Consider the following 17,499-nt stretch of genomic DNA (forward strand, 5'->3'; position numbering starts at 1 on the left):
CTCTTTAGATTGTCTTGCATATGCTTCTCAGTCAGGTTAAGGATTTATGGACATTGATCAGGTAGTGGAGGTCCTAGACACTACAAAGAAATTCATATTAGCATTTATTGATGACCGAAAATACCCCTATAAACCAAATTAATGGATCCTGTAGTTTTCGTATGATAACTAAAGATTGCATCAACAGAAATGAGAGAAATGGGCCGCATGAAAATGGAAAATCCGTCAACTTCCATGGGAACCAGGATTATTTTTTCATTATGATATTTTATTTCTTATGTTTATAGATGGAACTGAAAACTAACAATTATTTAGCTATTATTTTATATTGTTCTAGATGAAGCCTTTAGATATGGTGCAATCCCCATTGTTAGAAAGACATGGGGTACAAAATGAAAGGTGAACTTTTACTCTATCTTTTTATTATATAAAAATCCTCTTCAAATTGATATTAATTAATAATATGGAAATTAGATCTTAGAATCTGATTTATTAATTATTGTGTTTTCAATGTTAATGTGATTCCATTCCTATACACCTCAAAAATGGAATTATCTTTGCGACACCGGATAAACAAGTCTCTCTGTCAAGTCAGAGCTTATATTTAAGAAAATGAGAACACAATCAGGGAAAAAGAAGGAAAAATAATTGAGGAAAGCTTTTTGTAAAAAGTTAAGGAATTTGATTTGAAAGGATCAACCTCCATTGGTGGTGGGAAGTAAAGGGATAGAGGCATAGGGAGTGATCAAGTTCCTTTAGCGAACTACTTGCACTTAACAAAATTACTGCACTTCTTGGCCTTTTACAATTTTAGGACATGAACAAGTAGTGTCCATATCTGCATCATTTAATTATTTTATGAAGTTAAAATATTGATATTTATTGTTTTGTGAACCATATATTTTCAAGGTGGAGAGAATGGAACATAAAATTGGCACTTAATAAGTACTAATGATAATATGACACAATCATATACATTTCCAAGGAGTGTAGGAGAAAAACAAAGGATGGAGTGTATGTATACACAATTTTTTTGATTTAGAATTCTTACTTGACTACCATAATTGTGTGATTTTGTTAATCTTTGTGCAAGTGTGATAGAAACTTCTTGTACGGTAAAGAAGTAATTTTTTTTGAAACATAAACTCATCTTTATGGCAACAAACCGAAGCAACAAGATTGCACTTCTTTTAGTTCTTAGTTCTGCCCACTTTTAGCATTTACTTTATTATTTACACTCAAAATATAAAATGCATATATAAATAAATTTCCTTTATCTATTATTAAAGTTAATATTGGTAATTAATCATATTTCAGAATTGTGTAGATAGCTACTTTTGTTGATGAAATATACCCATTTGTAACATCAAAAAATATAGTCCCAAAAATTTCGTTTTTAATAATAGATAAAAATAGTATTTCCAAACATCTCAACAAATCAATGTATCAAATGTATCAAAATCATAGTAAATATCAAATGCATAATCTCCATGGTGTGTGCGATGCAGTCAACCCGAACTCTTTGCCTTGGAACCGGAAGTACCTGAAACGTAAACTGAAAACCGTAAGCAGAAAGCTTAATGAGTTCCCCAAGATACCACATAACAACATATCATATAACGGGCCCCGCCCACACTCAGATAACGGGCACCGCCCAATGAGATACGGCGGCCCTGCCCACACTCGCATAACAGGCCCCGCCCACAATCACCTAACGGGCCCCGCCCAAAGTGATACGGGCCCCGCCCACACTCGCAATACAGGCCCCGCGCAATAAGCATACATATGCAAGCACATACAAGTATCACACAGACAACAAGTATATCAACATAATCAACAAGGATCAACCTTGGTGCCTTAGACCCACTAAACCTGGTGAGGAAAACTCACCTCAAATGTTGAATCTCACAGAAAGAAATCTCTAGCTGCTGCCCTGACGACTCCCCGAGCTATCAGAATAAAATAACACCTAATCAAAATCCAATAATCCATCTTAGGGTAAAATGACCATTTTACCCCTGGCCTAATTTGGTTCATGACTAAGGCCCAAAACCACAACATAAAAGGCCCATCACTAGACAATCTTCCAAAGCCCACCAATGTCCCACTTATGGCCCAATTTTACAAATTGAGCCCAAACTCCTCTAATAAGCTTTACCCTTAAGCCCAAACATATACATAGTCCAAAAACCTGATTTCAGATGGTCCACTATAGCCCAAAGCAACAAGGTCTAAGAAAATGGCCTAAGGAAAGCCCATTGATGGATCGAATGCTAGGCGTTCCCTTGTGGAACGTTGGGCGTTCGTCACCAGCCAATTGATCGTGAACCTTAGCCGAAACATTGGGCGTTCCTCGACCCAACGCAGGGCGTTCGCACTCTGACTCCCAAAAATGATTATTAAGCACTTAATTCTTAAAGCCACACGACCAAAACATAGATCCAAGTCCTAAAGAACTTCTAGAACCATAAAGCCATTGACTTGGTGGCTTTGCATCTTCCAAAAGGTCCCAACTTCAAGATATAGCATTCAACTTCCATAAAAAGGGTTTAATCTCATGCATGGGGATTATACAACTCTAAAGATGCAAACTTTAAGAATCTAAATCCTCAGAAACACCAAGAGGACACAACTCAAAGCTTCTGGAGTGATCACAAACTACAAGATCTCAACAATGGGACCAAAAAGGGACTAAAATCCATAAAGACTTAGATCTAAGCCTCTATTGAGCAAGGTCAGAGCTTTATACCTCAAAAGAGTTGGAAATGGAGTAGAGAACCAAGATCTATAAGCTCCTTCTTGAACCACCAAATTGCACCAAGCTTTTCTTCCTTGAATGATCTTCAAACACACACCAAAACACACACAATGAGCTCACAACACTCTTGGAGGCTCTAGGGTTTCGAGATGAGGGTTTGGGAGCTATGGAGGCTGGAAATGAGGCCAACACCTGGGACTTAAGGTGTTTAAATAGGTCTCAAATCCTAAATTTTAGGCTTTAAGCTCCACGCGTAAACGCCCTGCATTCCCTAAGGGAACTCCCCGCGTTCGAGCTCCACCTCCAAAAGTTCAAACTTGGAAGAAATGGTCCCTCCCCCCTTCAAACTTGCAAAACACGGCCAAAAAGCAATAACTTAATATATAAGGGACCAAAAAGAATAATACCTGGATCAAGCGTTACATAATTTTGTTGATGAAATATACCTTTTTGTTTTATTCCCTTTCTAGTGAGCTATGTTTATTTGTTCTATGATCATAGTATAAGTTTGTCCCTTTATGCACATGAGATTCAATATATATATATATATATATATATATATATATATATATATATATATATATATATATATATATTACATTATTCCAAATCTTGAAATTACCACCTAAACTTTCCATGACATCTTTTTCATTATTTTTTTGATTCATATGTTACTTGACTATGTGAGTACAATGGACGGGTATGGTTTCAAACCAAGTGAGTTAGAACCTGATCACAACAAACCAGTTGAGTTAACCAAATCAAGGTGAGTACATGTGAATTAACTCCAACCAAGAAAATACATATCACTTAATTCTGGCTTAAAAAGGACTGATCATCACATTGTGCAGGTTTAGTTCAAACACATTCATTTTTTAATTTTCGGTAAATTTCATTTTTAGTCCCTAAGCTATAGAGAGCTCTTTCGGTTTGGTCTTTTTTTATTTTTATTTTTTTTCTTTTTTCCGTCCATATAATACTATTTAAAAGCTTTTTTGCTCTCTGGGTCGTCAAAACTCAACATACCGGTCTTTAAATTTGTGAGAAGAATAGTACCATTTTCTTTTGGTTTGAAAAGAAAATTATATGCATTTTTGGTCCTTATGGTACTATTATCGAACCATGTGGTCATGTGTTGTCAATTTTACAAAATTTAATAATAATTGTTAAATATTTTATAATGATCAAGAATGGAAAAACATAAACGGAGGGCAACATACTTTCTTTGATGTTTTTGGGTTAATTGCAAAAACGTAAACTTCATTACATGAAATAGCAATGCACTTTTTGTTTTTGCAATTAATCCTAAATGAATCCTGTTGATTCAAGCAATTAATCCAGGAGAAGGTCTGAGGCGGTATCCTAACTTGATTGATTTTATATTGTAAGTTTTGAAGGAATTGACACTATCTGTTTCTTCATACTTCATCTTTCCCGAAATGAATTATTATAATCGGACGAGATTCAACCATTGTAAATAACTTAACCGTTTCCTAATTTTTTGTTTGGTATGAGTGATGAGTATGGTTGGTTTTCCTTTTAAATGAGTTCTCATCGAGGACAACGAATGCTTAGTGTACACCCTACATTAATAATCTTATATTACAATTTTATTAGTCTTTTTTAGTAAATTGTTATTTACCTTTCCATTTTATTACTCTTTTTAGTATGATTCAGCACAATATATGTAGTAGCATGAAGATGAAGCTGGCACCTTGGCTGAGATATCAGATTGGTTGCGGAAGCTGCTGAGAAAGCAGCTAGGCTGTAGAATTTTTGTTATTTCTTTTGATCTGGTTAAGGGAGTATGCGTTTTGAAAAATCAAGAGTACAATCTCAATATCGAGAGAACAAAATGTTGTAAAGACATCTTTTTTGTGTATATTATGTTATTTAGTTCTTTCGGCTTCATAGTGTTGTAACGTTATATATTTTGATGTTGCTAGATTGGAAAAGAATATTGGAGAGGCTAAACAATTTGTTAAAGATAGAGCTAATGTTGTAACATTATATGTTTTGATTTGGATCTTGATTTTGATAGCTATAGTTTACTTTTATTTTTACTTTTGGGGGTTTAATTATAGATGAAATGCGGCAAAAATATTTGTTTTGAATTTAATGGAGTTTGTTTCTATGGATTCATGTTAACACTATTTCACATTTAATATTATCTTGCTTTGAGTCCCCACAAAAAAAAGAATTATCAAGGGTATAATGTTTGTTTTCACGTGTTCAAAAAGATTAATATCAAATAAAACAGGATTTCACTCTAAAATCATTGAGCAGAGCCGTATCGAGACTTTGAGGCGCCAAGAGAGAGATTCATCCTCTGCGAAGTAATCGAACCCGAGGCTGCCAAGCGTGGTTGTTTTCATTCGAGTAAAGCCTGAGAGGGGATCAGAGAAAAGCTGTAAAAGATGAAGAAGAACAAAAATTTCCGAAAACGAAGTATAGCAGACGAAGAAGATGAACAAACTGGAGTTACAGAAGACGGCAATGAGATGCGGTGCGTTGTGTTCTTCACTCTTTCTCTTTATGAGCTGGGTTTCTTCTCAAATTTCAGTTTTACTTTTGGGTTTTAGTGATTCAGGTGTTCTGCTAGGGTTTCTATATTTTCTTGGCTTAAATTGAAGCTAATGATTCAAATCAACAAAGCTTACGAGTTCAATGTTCTAATTCATGGCTAACCTGTGGTCTAACAACGATTGATGAACACAGATTAGCTTTAGAAGAGATCAAATTTCTTCAGAAACTGAGGGAGAGGAAGTCAGGAGTCCCAGCGATTGTTAAAACAGGGCAGGCTGCTGCAGCTAGTGGCGTCAACAATGCTGGTGGGTTGGTTCCCAAAAGTGGTGATAAGGGTGAAGCGGATGGAGAAAAAGACGACTTGGTTTTACAGGATACGTTTGCTCAAGAAACTGCTGTAATGGATGAAGATCCACATATGTATGTACCCTTATCATCTCTCTTTATCAGCATTTTAACAGATTTATGTTGGTTTTCAACCTTTTTCAATTTGCATACAAGATGCATTACTTCACTTTTGCCTGAAAAAGATCAATTAAATTGATACTTTCACTTGGTGTGTTGGTTTTACATATTAAAGAGTGTTAAGATTAATAATTGCAAGAAAAAGAGTAGTCCATACAATTTTGAGGTGAGACTTTGCAAATGATCATGAGTAGATGACTTTAGATTCTAGCAATTATCAATCTTAAGATGGGAGTACATCTTTGTTACTCTTCAATCTTCATAAATTGAGCATAATCAGGCTACATTTGATTTGTGTGATTTGAGCTGAAGTTAGTATAACTTGTGATATTAATGAACTTATAGCCTTACTTATGTTAATTACACAGGTTAAAATATGTTGAGCAAGAGTTAGCTAAGAAAAAAGGGAAAAACATAGATGAGGCAGATCAAGTTGAGAATGATATAAAACGTGCAGAGGATGAATTATACAAAATTCCAGAGCATCTTAAGGTAATTAAAATTTGGTATTATGGTAATTTGTTATAATTAAATTACTTGTGATATACATACGTAATTACTTATGTTAACAATCCCATCCCATGTGTTGACTTTAGGTCAAACGAAGGAACTCAGAGGAAAGCTCTACTCAGTGGACCACTGGAATTGCTGAAATCCAGCTTCCCATCGAGTATGCCTCGTCATCATCTTATTCTTTCTGTGTTTGTGTGTGTTTTGTAAATATAGAGAAGTGTTAAGAAAATATATATGTTTGTTATGGGGTTGAAATAAAAATAATGTTGCAGATTTAAGCTGAAAAATATAGAGGAAACAGAAGCTGCGAAAAAGCTTTTGCAGGAGAAGAGGCTAATGGGCCGGGCTAAAACAGACTCCACCATACCTTCAAGCTACAGTGCTGATTATTTCCAACGTGGCAAAGACTATGCTGAAAAACTTAGAAGAGGTATGTATACTGTGTCTATGTACCTGATTTACATCTGACATGATGTTGACTTACAATGTTGTGTTAATTGTATTGATGGATGATTTGTAGACCATCCTGAGCTTTATAAGGAAAAAGGAGGAGCAAATAACAATGGGGAGGCTAGAGCCGGTGATTCTGCCGCCGCGGTAGATGGAGGAGCAGGTGGAGGAGGTGGTGGTGGTGGTGGAAGACAGGCGGCAACGGATCAATTTATGCTTGAGAGGTTTAGAAAAAGAGAACGCCATCGTGGGACCAGGAGATGATGATGATGGATGACAAAAAAACAAGTTTTTGGTGTCTTGTACTTTTTAAATCCTTGATACAAGTCTCCTGTGCTATTTGTACCTTTTATGATATTAGAAATTTTTTCACGTTAATTAATTTATTTATGTGGCTATTCACATCCATCTTTCCGTTTTTGAATGGAAAATGAAAATTAGTCATTTGTTTTGTCTAAAACCAAATTTGAATTATATAGCCAGAAAAAACACCATATAGATTTATATCTAACAACACAACTAACCAGAAAACAATGAAAGCTAAAAAGAGTTCAAATAAAGAAATTACACATGTTACAAAAAAAAAAAGTTCTTGTTTAGATACCCTTTTTATGTTTGATCTTTATTTTCATTTCTTAAAAGAAAAAACCAAACCATGATCAAAACTCAAAACTCAAAAAATTTAACCTCCTAAAACATAACAACCAAACCTACTTCCTCCTCTTAAGTGGGCCCGTTTTAAACCCACTCTTAGTGGGTTTCCCCCACGGAGTCTTGGAAACACCGCCTCTACAACCACTACTCTTACTCTTCCCTTCACCACCACCATGCGGATGGTCCACCGGATTCATAGCAACACCTCTAACCACCGGCCGCCGCCCAAGCCACCGGCTCTGCCCCGCCTTCCTCAGCTTCTTAGTTGCATGTTCAGGGTTCGACACCACCCCGATTGTGGCCCTACACCGGGAATCAATCAACTTTTCAACACCAGAAGGAAGCCTAATCAAACAAAGCTTAGTGGCAGATGGTTCTTTCAAGATCTTTGCTGATGTGCCTGCAGCACGGACTAACTTTCCTCCTTGACCCGGGTTCATTTCAATGTTGTGGATTATGGTTCCGATCCGCATCATGGATATGGGCATACAGCTTCCAATTTGGGAGCTTATGTCCAATGAGAACATTGGGTTGTTATTCATCATTAGTGAGGATTTGTCATGGGAATGTGTTCCTTGTGCTATAAGAAAGAAAAATACAAAAAAGAGTCAAATGGGTTGTTTTTTAAGCGTGGGTTGGGTCGGGTTTTTTTTTTTATCTATTTGACCCGTTATAAACATACTTGAAGAAGAGCTAAAAGCGCGATGGATTGGATTTTGGAAGGCCAACTTCCCAAACAAATTTGAAGAAACAACACGGGCTCTGGATAACATTGCCATTTTAGTTGACACCTGTGCGAAGAGACAAATGAACACATATAAGTATAAATAAAAACTTCCACCAAAATCATATTTTTGCCAACTTTTTATACTAAGATCATTTATTTATTGTCATCAATATACAAAGACATGATAACAAAGCGTACAATAACTATAAGCCCATTGATTGTTTATGGCTATTGTATCTTGTAGTATTGGTGCAATTTCTTTTGTTAGTAATTAGGTATCACTTTCATTTTGCTTTATCTAATGCAACATAAAGAAATTATGAAAATGATTAAGAATAAGGAGTACAAATGTTTCTACAAGGATTAACCAAGCAAAAAATATTTGCAAGGTATACAATCAAACATATTCATTAAGATCTTCCCTTAATTTAACAATATTCTCCTACTTTCAAACATTGATTAAAAAGGCATGCTTAGAAAACTAACAAGTTGACGAATATGACCAAATTAAGGTTTTGTGTAGAAGAGATTACCTTGTTAATCTTCTTATACCAGTGTCAAAATGGAGTTTTAAAAAATGTTTGGCTAAGCTTATCCGATGTCAAATTGCTATATAGCTGATAAGTCATTTTTAGTGTTTGGCAAAAAAAAAAAAAACTGCTTATATGTGTAAATTAACAAAAAGGGCTTCCTTTTATCTTAAGAATATCATTCAAAACAATATGTATGTTCCTGTTATGAACAGGATGTGTATTTCCTGTTATGTACACTAGCAATTGAACAACTATGAACAGTAGGCAGCAATTGCACAATTATGAACACTACGCAGCAAATGAACAGATACACCATTGCAGTGACAGCATATGATTTCGATTACTGAAATCAGGGGAAAAAGGAAAATCTAGAGCAGGCAATGCAGTTGAAGGAAAAAGTAGCAATTGAACACATACATCTAAAAGTTGCAGACATCACACAGATTTCGATTTCAACTGAAATCAGGGGAAAAGGAGGCACAGTTGAACGAAAGCAGGAAAGGATGAAGAAAATCGCACCTAAATTGAATCTGTGGATTGCGAACCTAAATTGAATCTGTGGATTGCGACGGTCGCCGGTTCTGTTGGGTGCGACGGTATCCGGCGATGGAATTCGGCGGCGAGCAATCGGGAATTGCCTGAGGAGGCGACGAGAGAAGAATGGGGGCTGCTGTGTGTTTTTCTTGAGTGGTGAAGCATAAGAACGAAAACCTTTAATTAGGTAAAGGGATATATTGGTAAATTCCTAAATGTAGCCAAATAAGACAATCTTAGAAAAATGACTTATTAAATTTATCAACAATTTTTTTTTTTAAGGCAAATCTAACATACTCTTAATCTACTCCTTAAATCACCCTATGTCCACGACGGGACTTGAACCCTCAACCTCAAAGAAGGAGGACAACACCGAATACCGTTGGACTTTTGTATTTATCAACAAGTATAATGTATCGTTTGATAGTTGTTAACTGGGTTAGAGGTAACTGAGTTAAAAGCTAACTGGGTTAGGAGTTCTGACTGAATTATTTTCTGACTGAAACTTGTTGTTTGATTTTAAATCTAACTGACTGTGTAAAATGACTATATTACCTCCAAACAATATTTTTTTTATAATAATTCATTTATTAGTAGAAGATCAAATATATTAAAAATAATTTACAAATATGTAACAGCCGGATTTTCAGGAACATTATTGTGTATATTAATCTGGAGATTTAAGGAGAGACTCGACGAGCTGAGGGACCAACTCGTCGAGTCGAGTCGAGTTGCTCGCGTGGATTTAATGAGTGGACTCGACGAGTCAGAGGAGGGACTCGCCGAGTAGGTGCTGGGCAGAGAAACCCTAATTGTCCGGGTCTGTGACCTATTTAAAGGCCCTTATGGCCCTCAATTGCGGCCACACTTTCCCTTGAGAGACCCTAATCGATCCAGAGAGCATAGAGAGAAAGAAGGAGCTAATTTTCATCATCTTGGTGCATTCTTGCAAGGAAGAAGGAGAGGGTTCAAGCTAAGCTGACTTGAGGGGCTCAGATCTTTTGCTATTTCATTCAAGGCTGTTGTTTAAGGTATGAATCCATACTTGTTTTCATATGAATAGTGGATCTCATGAATTTAGGGTTTCTTTACCATCTTTTAAGTTGAGTTATGGAATATGTGAAGTCCCTTTGAGGCTTAGACATCAGATCTGGACCTTGAGAGGTCCAGAGAGTCCCAAGAACCCAGCTTTATGCAGCCACATAAGAGTATTGAGCCTAAGACACCATTATGGAGGTCATTTTATCAAGTAGAGCTAGATGTGTGAGGCATGGACATAAAGATCGAACCTTTACGTGATTAATGAGCCTTGTGAGCATAGATCTGAAGTTTGGGAAAGTATCTTGCACTAAAATGGTCTGAATGCAAAAGAATCTGAATAGACTCGCCGAGTTGAGCCGCTGACTCGGCGAGTAGCCAGGGTTTTGTCCCGATGAACTGAGTCAGGTGGTGACCCGACGAGTTAGGGGTTAGCTCGTCGAGTTAGAGCTTGTTGGGGTTGTCATGAATTGACTGGACTCGACGAGTCTCCCGAGTGCACTCGACGAGTCTCGTCAATACTGGAGTTGACTTTTGTTGACCTTAGGGTTTGGTCAAGATAAGTGAAAGTGGTCAGGAAGGGTAGAATGGTCTTTTACCCATCTGAGAGAGCATAGGAAGGAAATAGTCTAGCCTTCAAGAGTCATTGTTAATTAGAGGTAATTTTTATATGTGATTAGGGGGAGGCTAGATCAGTGTTCTGAGTTCGAGATCATCCGAGTTTACCCGAGGTGAGTCTTCTCACTATACTTTACCTAGAGTTGTAATTATGTGTGACCAGAGGGTCTTATGTGCTTGCTTGAGTTATGCAAGATTGTGTGATATGTATTGTATGATATATTATTTGTTGCTTAGACCGGACCGGAGGGTCCAACGAACTATGAGGCCATAGGGTTCTCAATCAGACCGGACCGGATGGTCTAACGAGCTAGACCGGACCAAAGGGTCCAACGAGCTACGGGACTGGAGGGTCCCGCTGAGACACATAGACCGGACGGTCTTACAGAGTATAGCCTCGAGTGGCGAATTGTTGTATGTGGTATTTTGGGGAATTCACTAAGCTTCGTGCTTACCGTGTTATGTGTTATGTGTTTAAGGTTTTCTCAGGATCGCAGGACGGCACCGGCTTGATTGTACACACCAGAGAAGGAATTATGTTTCGAGGATCTTGGGTTATTAATTAATTAAACATGGAGTGCGTTTTGTAAATTAAACAAATGAGATTTTATGAAATGTGTTATGAAGATCATATGATTTAAAATGAAAAATTTGTTTGGAAATTTTACGTCATTACAAGTTGGTATCAAAGCCTTGGTTTGAGGGATTCGGATGCACCTCCGGGTGTGTTAAAACTCAAACTGAGGAATTGAGAAAGATTTTCAAAAGAGATAATTTTTTCTAAAAACGAGAAAGAGTTTAAGAGAAAACGAGAAGGAGCAGTGTGTACAATCAGCCAGAGCCCGTACGGTGATTTCCCAAAATACCTTATTTTTGTTATGAGATATTTTGTGATATTCCGCATGCTAGAGGATAGGCTAGGTATTTCATATTTTAGGACTAGAGTGGCCTGATTTGTGATGCCTTAGCCTAGGAGTTGTTGTTATCTATGATGTGCTTTCGAGTATGTGCTGAGTAAGAGTATCCAACAGGAATATTACAGAGATAGAGTTTTGAGTAGAGGAGTAATCTAGGAGAGACACCTAGATGAGCATTGGAGGAGCCTACTGAGAGAGTAGTTAGATGCCCGCGTGGGGTAAAGTTGCTTGAGTTCGGTGATATCCTTTTGAGTATGAGCATAGCAAGTGAAGTTGTAACCTAGAGTGGTTATACGTGTTGGTAGAGATCATTCGATGCCCGAATGTTGCTTGCTTCGTGCTTTGTGGAACTCTTGATGATGAGAGTCAGCTACTAAGCGAATATGACGATATTCAGGAAGTAGATGGCTGGCATCATGAGGAGTTCTTCAGCAGCTGATGGCAGAGAAGTGTGAGAACCTAGGAAGAGCCTATGGAATGGACTTAGTCGGATGAGTACGCTGGCGGAGGAAAGTATTCACTGGAGGGCGAACTTGCGTATCGAGTATGGTGATCAAGAAGGTTGAATAACTACTTAGGAAATTTGGGACGATCTGTGTAGAAAGTATGGGTAGATGTGGCAGGTAGTATGGGCCCGTACTACTGAAAGCAGAGGACCCATACTCGAAACAGGGAGAATTCCAGAAGTTCTAAGTAGTGGATTGAGAAGAGGGAACATGGTTCGAGTACCATGATTCGTAGCAGATTGAGAAGAGAGAACATGGTTCAAGTACCATGATTCGTAGCGGATGGAGAGGAGGCAATATGGTTCGAGTACCATGATTCGTAGAGGAAGGAGAAGAGGTAATATGGTTTGGGTACCATGATTCATAGCAGATCGAGAGGTGGCTACATGGTTCGAGTACCATGACTCGTGGCGGTTAGTGCTTCTGGTTTACCAGTTATTATGTTGTAATTGTTTAGACTGAGATCAGATGTGATAGAGTGCGGGGCCAGAGGGCCGTGTTGAACAAGTTTCAGTAGGACCTACCTTGAGAAGGAACTTGAGTTAGTTTCTAGGAATTTTACTGGTGAGGTGCTAGTTGGAGTCGCAAGACTCAGGGATGAGGCTTTATGGAGGACTGCGGACTGAGTTGAGCAGTCAGCCGGTAGATGAGGTGTCACATTCTGTGACAAGAGTTGCGCTTTTTCCGTTTCCTGTTAGAAACGAAGTAGGTAACAAACTTTTGGTTTCCGAGTTGGAGGTAAACCCTGTGGGGTAGCATATGGTTATGATCTTTCCACCAGAGTATTCGAGCAGCATGTCTACTGTGAAGTATGTCCCATTCCATGAGAGAGTTATTAGTGAGAACTGAGATGCAAGAGATCAAGGAAGTACCTTCCTGGGTAGGGCATACTTTTAGCAACAGTTCCAGGTGATTTCGAGGAGTATACCGGGGCGGTGGCCCTCGTTGCTTATATAGTGTATCGGTTGTGAGAGCGGAGTCTCCTGTTTCTATGATGATCCACGCGATGGGACGTTGGAGGAAGAATTAGAGACGAGAAGTATGATAGTGCATTATTTCCAGATTGAGAGATGGGACTAACTCGGGACAGTTAGGATATCCGGCGGTGTGTTGGTCTGAGATTTCGAGATGGCTGGAGACAGTCTCGTGAGGAGGTTTATGGGATTTGTGGATTTCGGGATAATTGGAGTTATGTGGTTATTATCCGGAAGATCATCGATCACGGTGTGGTATATTCCATAAGGCGGAATTGGTGTCTCTAGCAAGCCAGTCTGTGGAGTAGACTGTGGTATATCAAATAGGGATGGTTCGAACCCTGACTGGGGGAGAACTGAATTATTTACTGAGAGAATCAGATAATTGTTCTAGTGCGGTTAGAGAACTGGATATGGAGACCTGCGGTGCGGGTACATGGGATCATGGTTATTGGTGATCGAGGCGAGGCGCAGAGCGAGATGATGCATGTTGTATAGGTATGGATGAGTGTCTCAACGGCTGGTGGCCGTTGGTCGGAGACCCTATGATAGTTAGGAATTATTCGAGGTTGTAATGGTAAATGTGAGGTGGTTGGCTTGTAAGAATAACTTCGGCAGTTGAGAATTTTTAGTTCAAGGAATGGGTGGTTATATGCAGGGTAGGAGATGATCGGGCAACCAACTTCAGAGTCGGTATGAATATTATTGCAGAGGTTTGAGCAACAGAGGAGGGAGTTTCGGATCGTCGACAACGTGTTCTGAGTCATCGACGATTTCTCTGTGTTTCAAGTTGAGGTTGGGATTTTCGAAGTTATAAGATGTGTGAGATTCTGACAGAGTGCATTGCGGTATCTGGGTATGATGCCGTGAGTAAGAGATCGGTGGTGGGGGCAAGACATCATGAGATTCTGTGATGGTGTGCCGAGGCATCCGTGTATGATGTCCTAAATTTTGGATTATTTCGAGACTTGAGTTATGAGATGACGAGTGGTATCTCAAGTGTCTATGGTTCCGGTGGGGGCCCTTCAGCTAATTGACATCAAACGGGATTATCTGAGAATGTGAATTACAGCGAGAAAAATAGGTTTTGTCATGACGATGGTCGTCCGAAGTAGTGATGCTTAGCCTGGATATGTATGTGTACCTATCTATGCTGGGCCGTGGAGCATGAGTGAGTGAACGCAGGGTGGCGTCGACTTGAGGATGAGATCGTGGGGTGGTAAGAGAAGGGTGTTGTGATACTGCGGGGAGCCGTAGTACTCACTAGTTAGAGAAAGGGTGTTGTGATATTGCGGGGAGTCGTAGTACTCACTAGTCAGAGAAAGGGTGTTGTGATACTGCGGGGAGCCATAGTACTCACTAGTCAGAGAAAGGGTGTTGTGATACTGCGGAGAGTCGTAGTACTCACTAGTTAGAGAAAGGGTGTTGTGATACTGCAGGGAGCCGTAGTACTCAGTAGTCAGAGAGAGGGTGTTGTGATACTGCGGGGAGCCGTAGTACTCATTAGTCAGTGAGAGGGAGTTGTGATACTGCGGGGAGCCTTAGTACTCGCTAGCCAGTGAGAGAGTGTCGTGGTGCTGCAGGGAGCCGTTTTATTCGTTAGTCAGAGCATGACACAGGAATGTTCCTAGGCTTGAGTAGCCTTATTGGATTGAGTCTTGGGGTACCTGGTAGTCAGACCAGGAGAGAGACGGAGGTCTCCATAATGGTCGAGAATCAGTATATTCTGAGTTAGGTTGTGGAGACCGAAATCGGAAGGAATCAGAGAAGTGACGTATGCGTGGGTTGCGGGTCATGGGTCGCGAGTTGAGTGTTTTGTTGGGACAAGTGGTTCTAATTCAGTGCCGGACTAGACTCTCGAGTTGAGTTCGATTATAGTGGTGTATTGAGTAGGCAAAATGAGATTCCGGATTCAGAGATGAATTTCATTTTGAAGGGGGTATTGTTTTCTTCTGGTGTCTTAGACCTGAGTGGGTCAATTCGTTGGTATGAGAAAACCATGAAACACATGGAACAAATGAGTAGTAGACGACAGAGGTCGAGGGTGAGACGAATTCCGTATTCGCTTGAGGTAAAGCGAACTTCGTGACTTGTGTGTCACACTGGGCCGAGATAGTTGTATTGAGAAGGAAGTCAGTGAGACGTTTTGGTACATGCAATGGGTAACCTTTGGAGGTTCAACTGCTGGGTCGGGAGATGACCTGGTGCTCAGTCTTGAAAGGGATATTGAGAAGGGAGCTGAGGTTTATGTCTGTCAGATGTCGGAGGACGCTTCCGAACAAGCATGATCTTTTTTCGTGCCTGAGGTCAGGGTGTTGAGCGTTCGCTGTTCAGAAGGGTTGTGATTGCAGTACAGTGGATGGGTCCCTGGTGTGATGTGATCCTTTCATTCCTTGGTATATGATCTGGATTGTTTATCATGTCTGGGACGAGTGATCAGTAGTCAGTTTTGGGCACAGACTTGTTTTTATCGGTCCCCACTAGAGAATCAGAGGGGCAGTGAGTTATTGGGGTTTATTATTCGAGGAGCGAATAACGTGGTGATATCTTGAGAGGGCGGTCTGGCTGTGTGGCAGGCTACTACAGTTTCCACATTTTTGAGAGTCATAAGGGGTAGCGTAGTGGCAGATGGGTCTGTTCTTTTCCAAGGAGGAGTTCCTGTTTGGATTCAGGTGTCCAGAGAGGAAGATAGTTGTGTGGTATGAGATCCTTTCGATGTATCATTCGGCTGTTGGATTAGATCTATTTGTTGTTGAGGAGTGATTTCGAGAGCGAAATCTAATTCAAGTGGGGGAGAATTGTAACAGTCGGATTTTCAGGAACATTATTGTGTATTTTAATCTGGAGATTTAAGGAGAGACTCGACGAGTTGAGGGACCAACTCGCCGAGTCGAGTCGAGTTGCTCGTGTGGATTTAATGAGTGGACTCGACGAGTCAGAGGAGGGACTCGCCGAGTAGGTTCTGGGCAGAGAAACCCTAATTGTGCGGGTCTGTGACCTATTTAAAGGCCCTTATGGCCCTCAATTGGGGCCACACTTTCCCTTGAGAGACCCTAATCGATCCAGAGAGCATAGAGAGAAAGAAGGAGCTAATTTTCATCATCTTGGTGCATTCTTGCAAGGAAGAAGGAGAGGGTTCAAGCTAAGCTGACTTGAGGGGCTCAGATCTTCTGCTATTTCATTCAAGACTGTTGTTTAAGGTATGAATCCATACCTGTTTTCGTATGAATAGTAGATCTCATGAATTTAGGGTTTCTTTACCATCTTTTAAGTTGAGTTATGGAATATGTGAAGTCCCTTTGAGGATTAGACATTAGATCTGGACCTTGAGAGGTCCAGAGAGTCCCAAAAACCCAGATTTATGCAGCCACATAAGAGTATTGAGCCTAAGAAACCATTATGGAGGTCATTTTATCAAGTAGAGCTAGATGTGTGAGGCATGGACATAAAGATCGAACCTTTACGTGATTAATGAGCCTTGTGAGCATAGATCTGAAGTTTGGGAAAGTATCTTGCACTAAAATGGTCTGAATGCAAAAGAGTCTGAATAGACTCGCCGAGTTGAGCCGCTGACTCGGTGAGTAGCCAGGGTTTTGTCCCGATGAACTGAGTCAGGTGGTGACCCGACGAGTTAGGGGTTAGCTCGTCGAGTTAGAGCTTGCTGGGGTTGCCATGAATTGACTGGACTCGACGAGTCTCCCGAGTGCACTCGACGAGTCTGGTCAAAGCTGGAGTTGACTTTTGTTGACCTTAGGGTTTGGTCAAGATAAGTGAAAGAGGTCAGGAAGGGTAGAATGGTCTTTTACCCATCTGAGAGAGCATAGGAAGGAAATAGTCTAGCCTTTAAGAGCTATTGTTAATTAGAAGTAATTTTTGTATGTGATTAGGCGGAGGCTAGATCAGTGTTCTGAGTTTGAGATCATCCGAGTTTACCCGAGGTGAGTCTTCTCACTATACTTTACCTAGAGTTGTAATTATGTGTGACCAGAGGGTCTTATGTGCTTGCTTGAGTTATGCAAGATTGTGTGATATGTATTGTATGATATATTATTTGTTGCTTAGACCAGACCGGAGGGTCCAACGAACTATAAGGCCAAAGGGTTCTCAATCAGACCGGACCGGAGGGTCCAACGAGCTAGACCGGACCAGAGGGTCCAACGAGCTACGGGACTGGAGGGTCCCGCTGAGACACATAGACCGGAGGGTCTTACAGAGTATAGCCTCGAGTGGCGAATTGATGTATGTCGTATTTTGGGGAACTCACTAAGCTTCGTGCTTACCGTGTT

At 39.9% G+C, this 17,499-nt stretch overlaps 2 protein-coding genes across 2 annotated transcripts; one reads left to right on the forward strand and one right to left on the reverse strand.

Annotated features, from left to right (window-relative positions):
- Positions 1-4,999: 4,999 nt before the first annotated feature.
- On the forward strand, positions 5,000-7,120 carry LOC145159842 (integrator complex subunit-like protein). The gene is made up of 6 exons (XM_079078887.1): positions 5,000-5,264; positions 5,477-5,704; positions 6,118-6,241; positions 6,346-6,419; positions 6,535-6,692; positions 6,783-7,120. Exons 1-6 carry the CDS (start codon positions 5,176-5,178, stop codon positions 6,974-6,976), a joined length of 867 nt encoding a protein of 288 aa, XP_078935013.1. The 5' UTR covers positions 5,000-5,175; the 3' UTR covers positions 6,977-7,120.
- Positions 7,121-7,246: 126 nt separating this feature from the next.
- LOC145159851 (Ribosomal protein L2 family) lies at positions 7,247-9,331 on the reverse strand. The gene is made up of 3 exons (XM_079078896.1): positions 9,146-9,331; positions 8,049-8,157; positions 7,247-7,946 (listed from the first exon to the last, which is right to left on the reverse strand). The coding sequence occupies exons 2-3, from the start codon at positions 8,143-8,145 to the stop codon at positions 7,423-7,425; spliced, it is 621 nt and encodes a 206-aa protein (XP_078935022.1). The 5' UTR covers positions 8,146-8,157; positions 9,146-9,331; the 3' UTR covers positions 7,247-7,422.
- Positions 9,332-17,499: the final 8,168 nt, after the last annotated feature.

This window comes from Lactuca virosa, chromosome 1, assembly GCF_052849685.1.
Source record: "Lactuca virosa cultivar CGN04683 chromosome 1, Lactuca_virosa_CGN04683_v6, whole genome shotgun sequence".
NCBI lineage: Eukaryota > Viridiplantae > Streptophyta > Magnoliopsida > Asterales > Asteraceae > Lactuca > Lactuca virosa.

Bases quoted from the DNA above. Each gene is read 5' to 3' on its own strand.
- LOC145159842 (XM_079078887.1), top strand. From the start codon at position 5,176: ATGAAGAAGAACAAAAATTTCCGAAAACGAAGTATAGCAGACGAAGAA. The intron at 6,242-6,345 runs GTAATTAAAATT...TGTTGACTTTAG, and splicing joins AAATTCCAGAGCATCTTAAG to GTCAAACGAAGGAACTCAGA. The intron at 6,420-6,534 runs GTATGCCTCGTC...ATAATGTTGCAG, and splicing joins GAAATCCAGCTTCCCATCGA to ATTTAAGCTGAAAAATATAG.
- LOC145159851 (XM_079078896.1), bottom strand. From the start codon at position 8,145: ATGGCAATGTTATCCAGAGCCCGTGTTGTTTCTTCAAATTTGTTTGGG. The intron at 7,947-8,048 runs GTATGTTTATAA...TCTTTCTTATAG, and splicing joins CGCTTTTAGCTCTTCTTCAA to CACAAGGAACACATTCCCAT.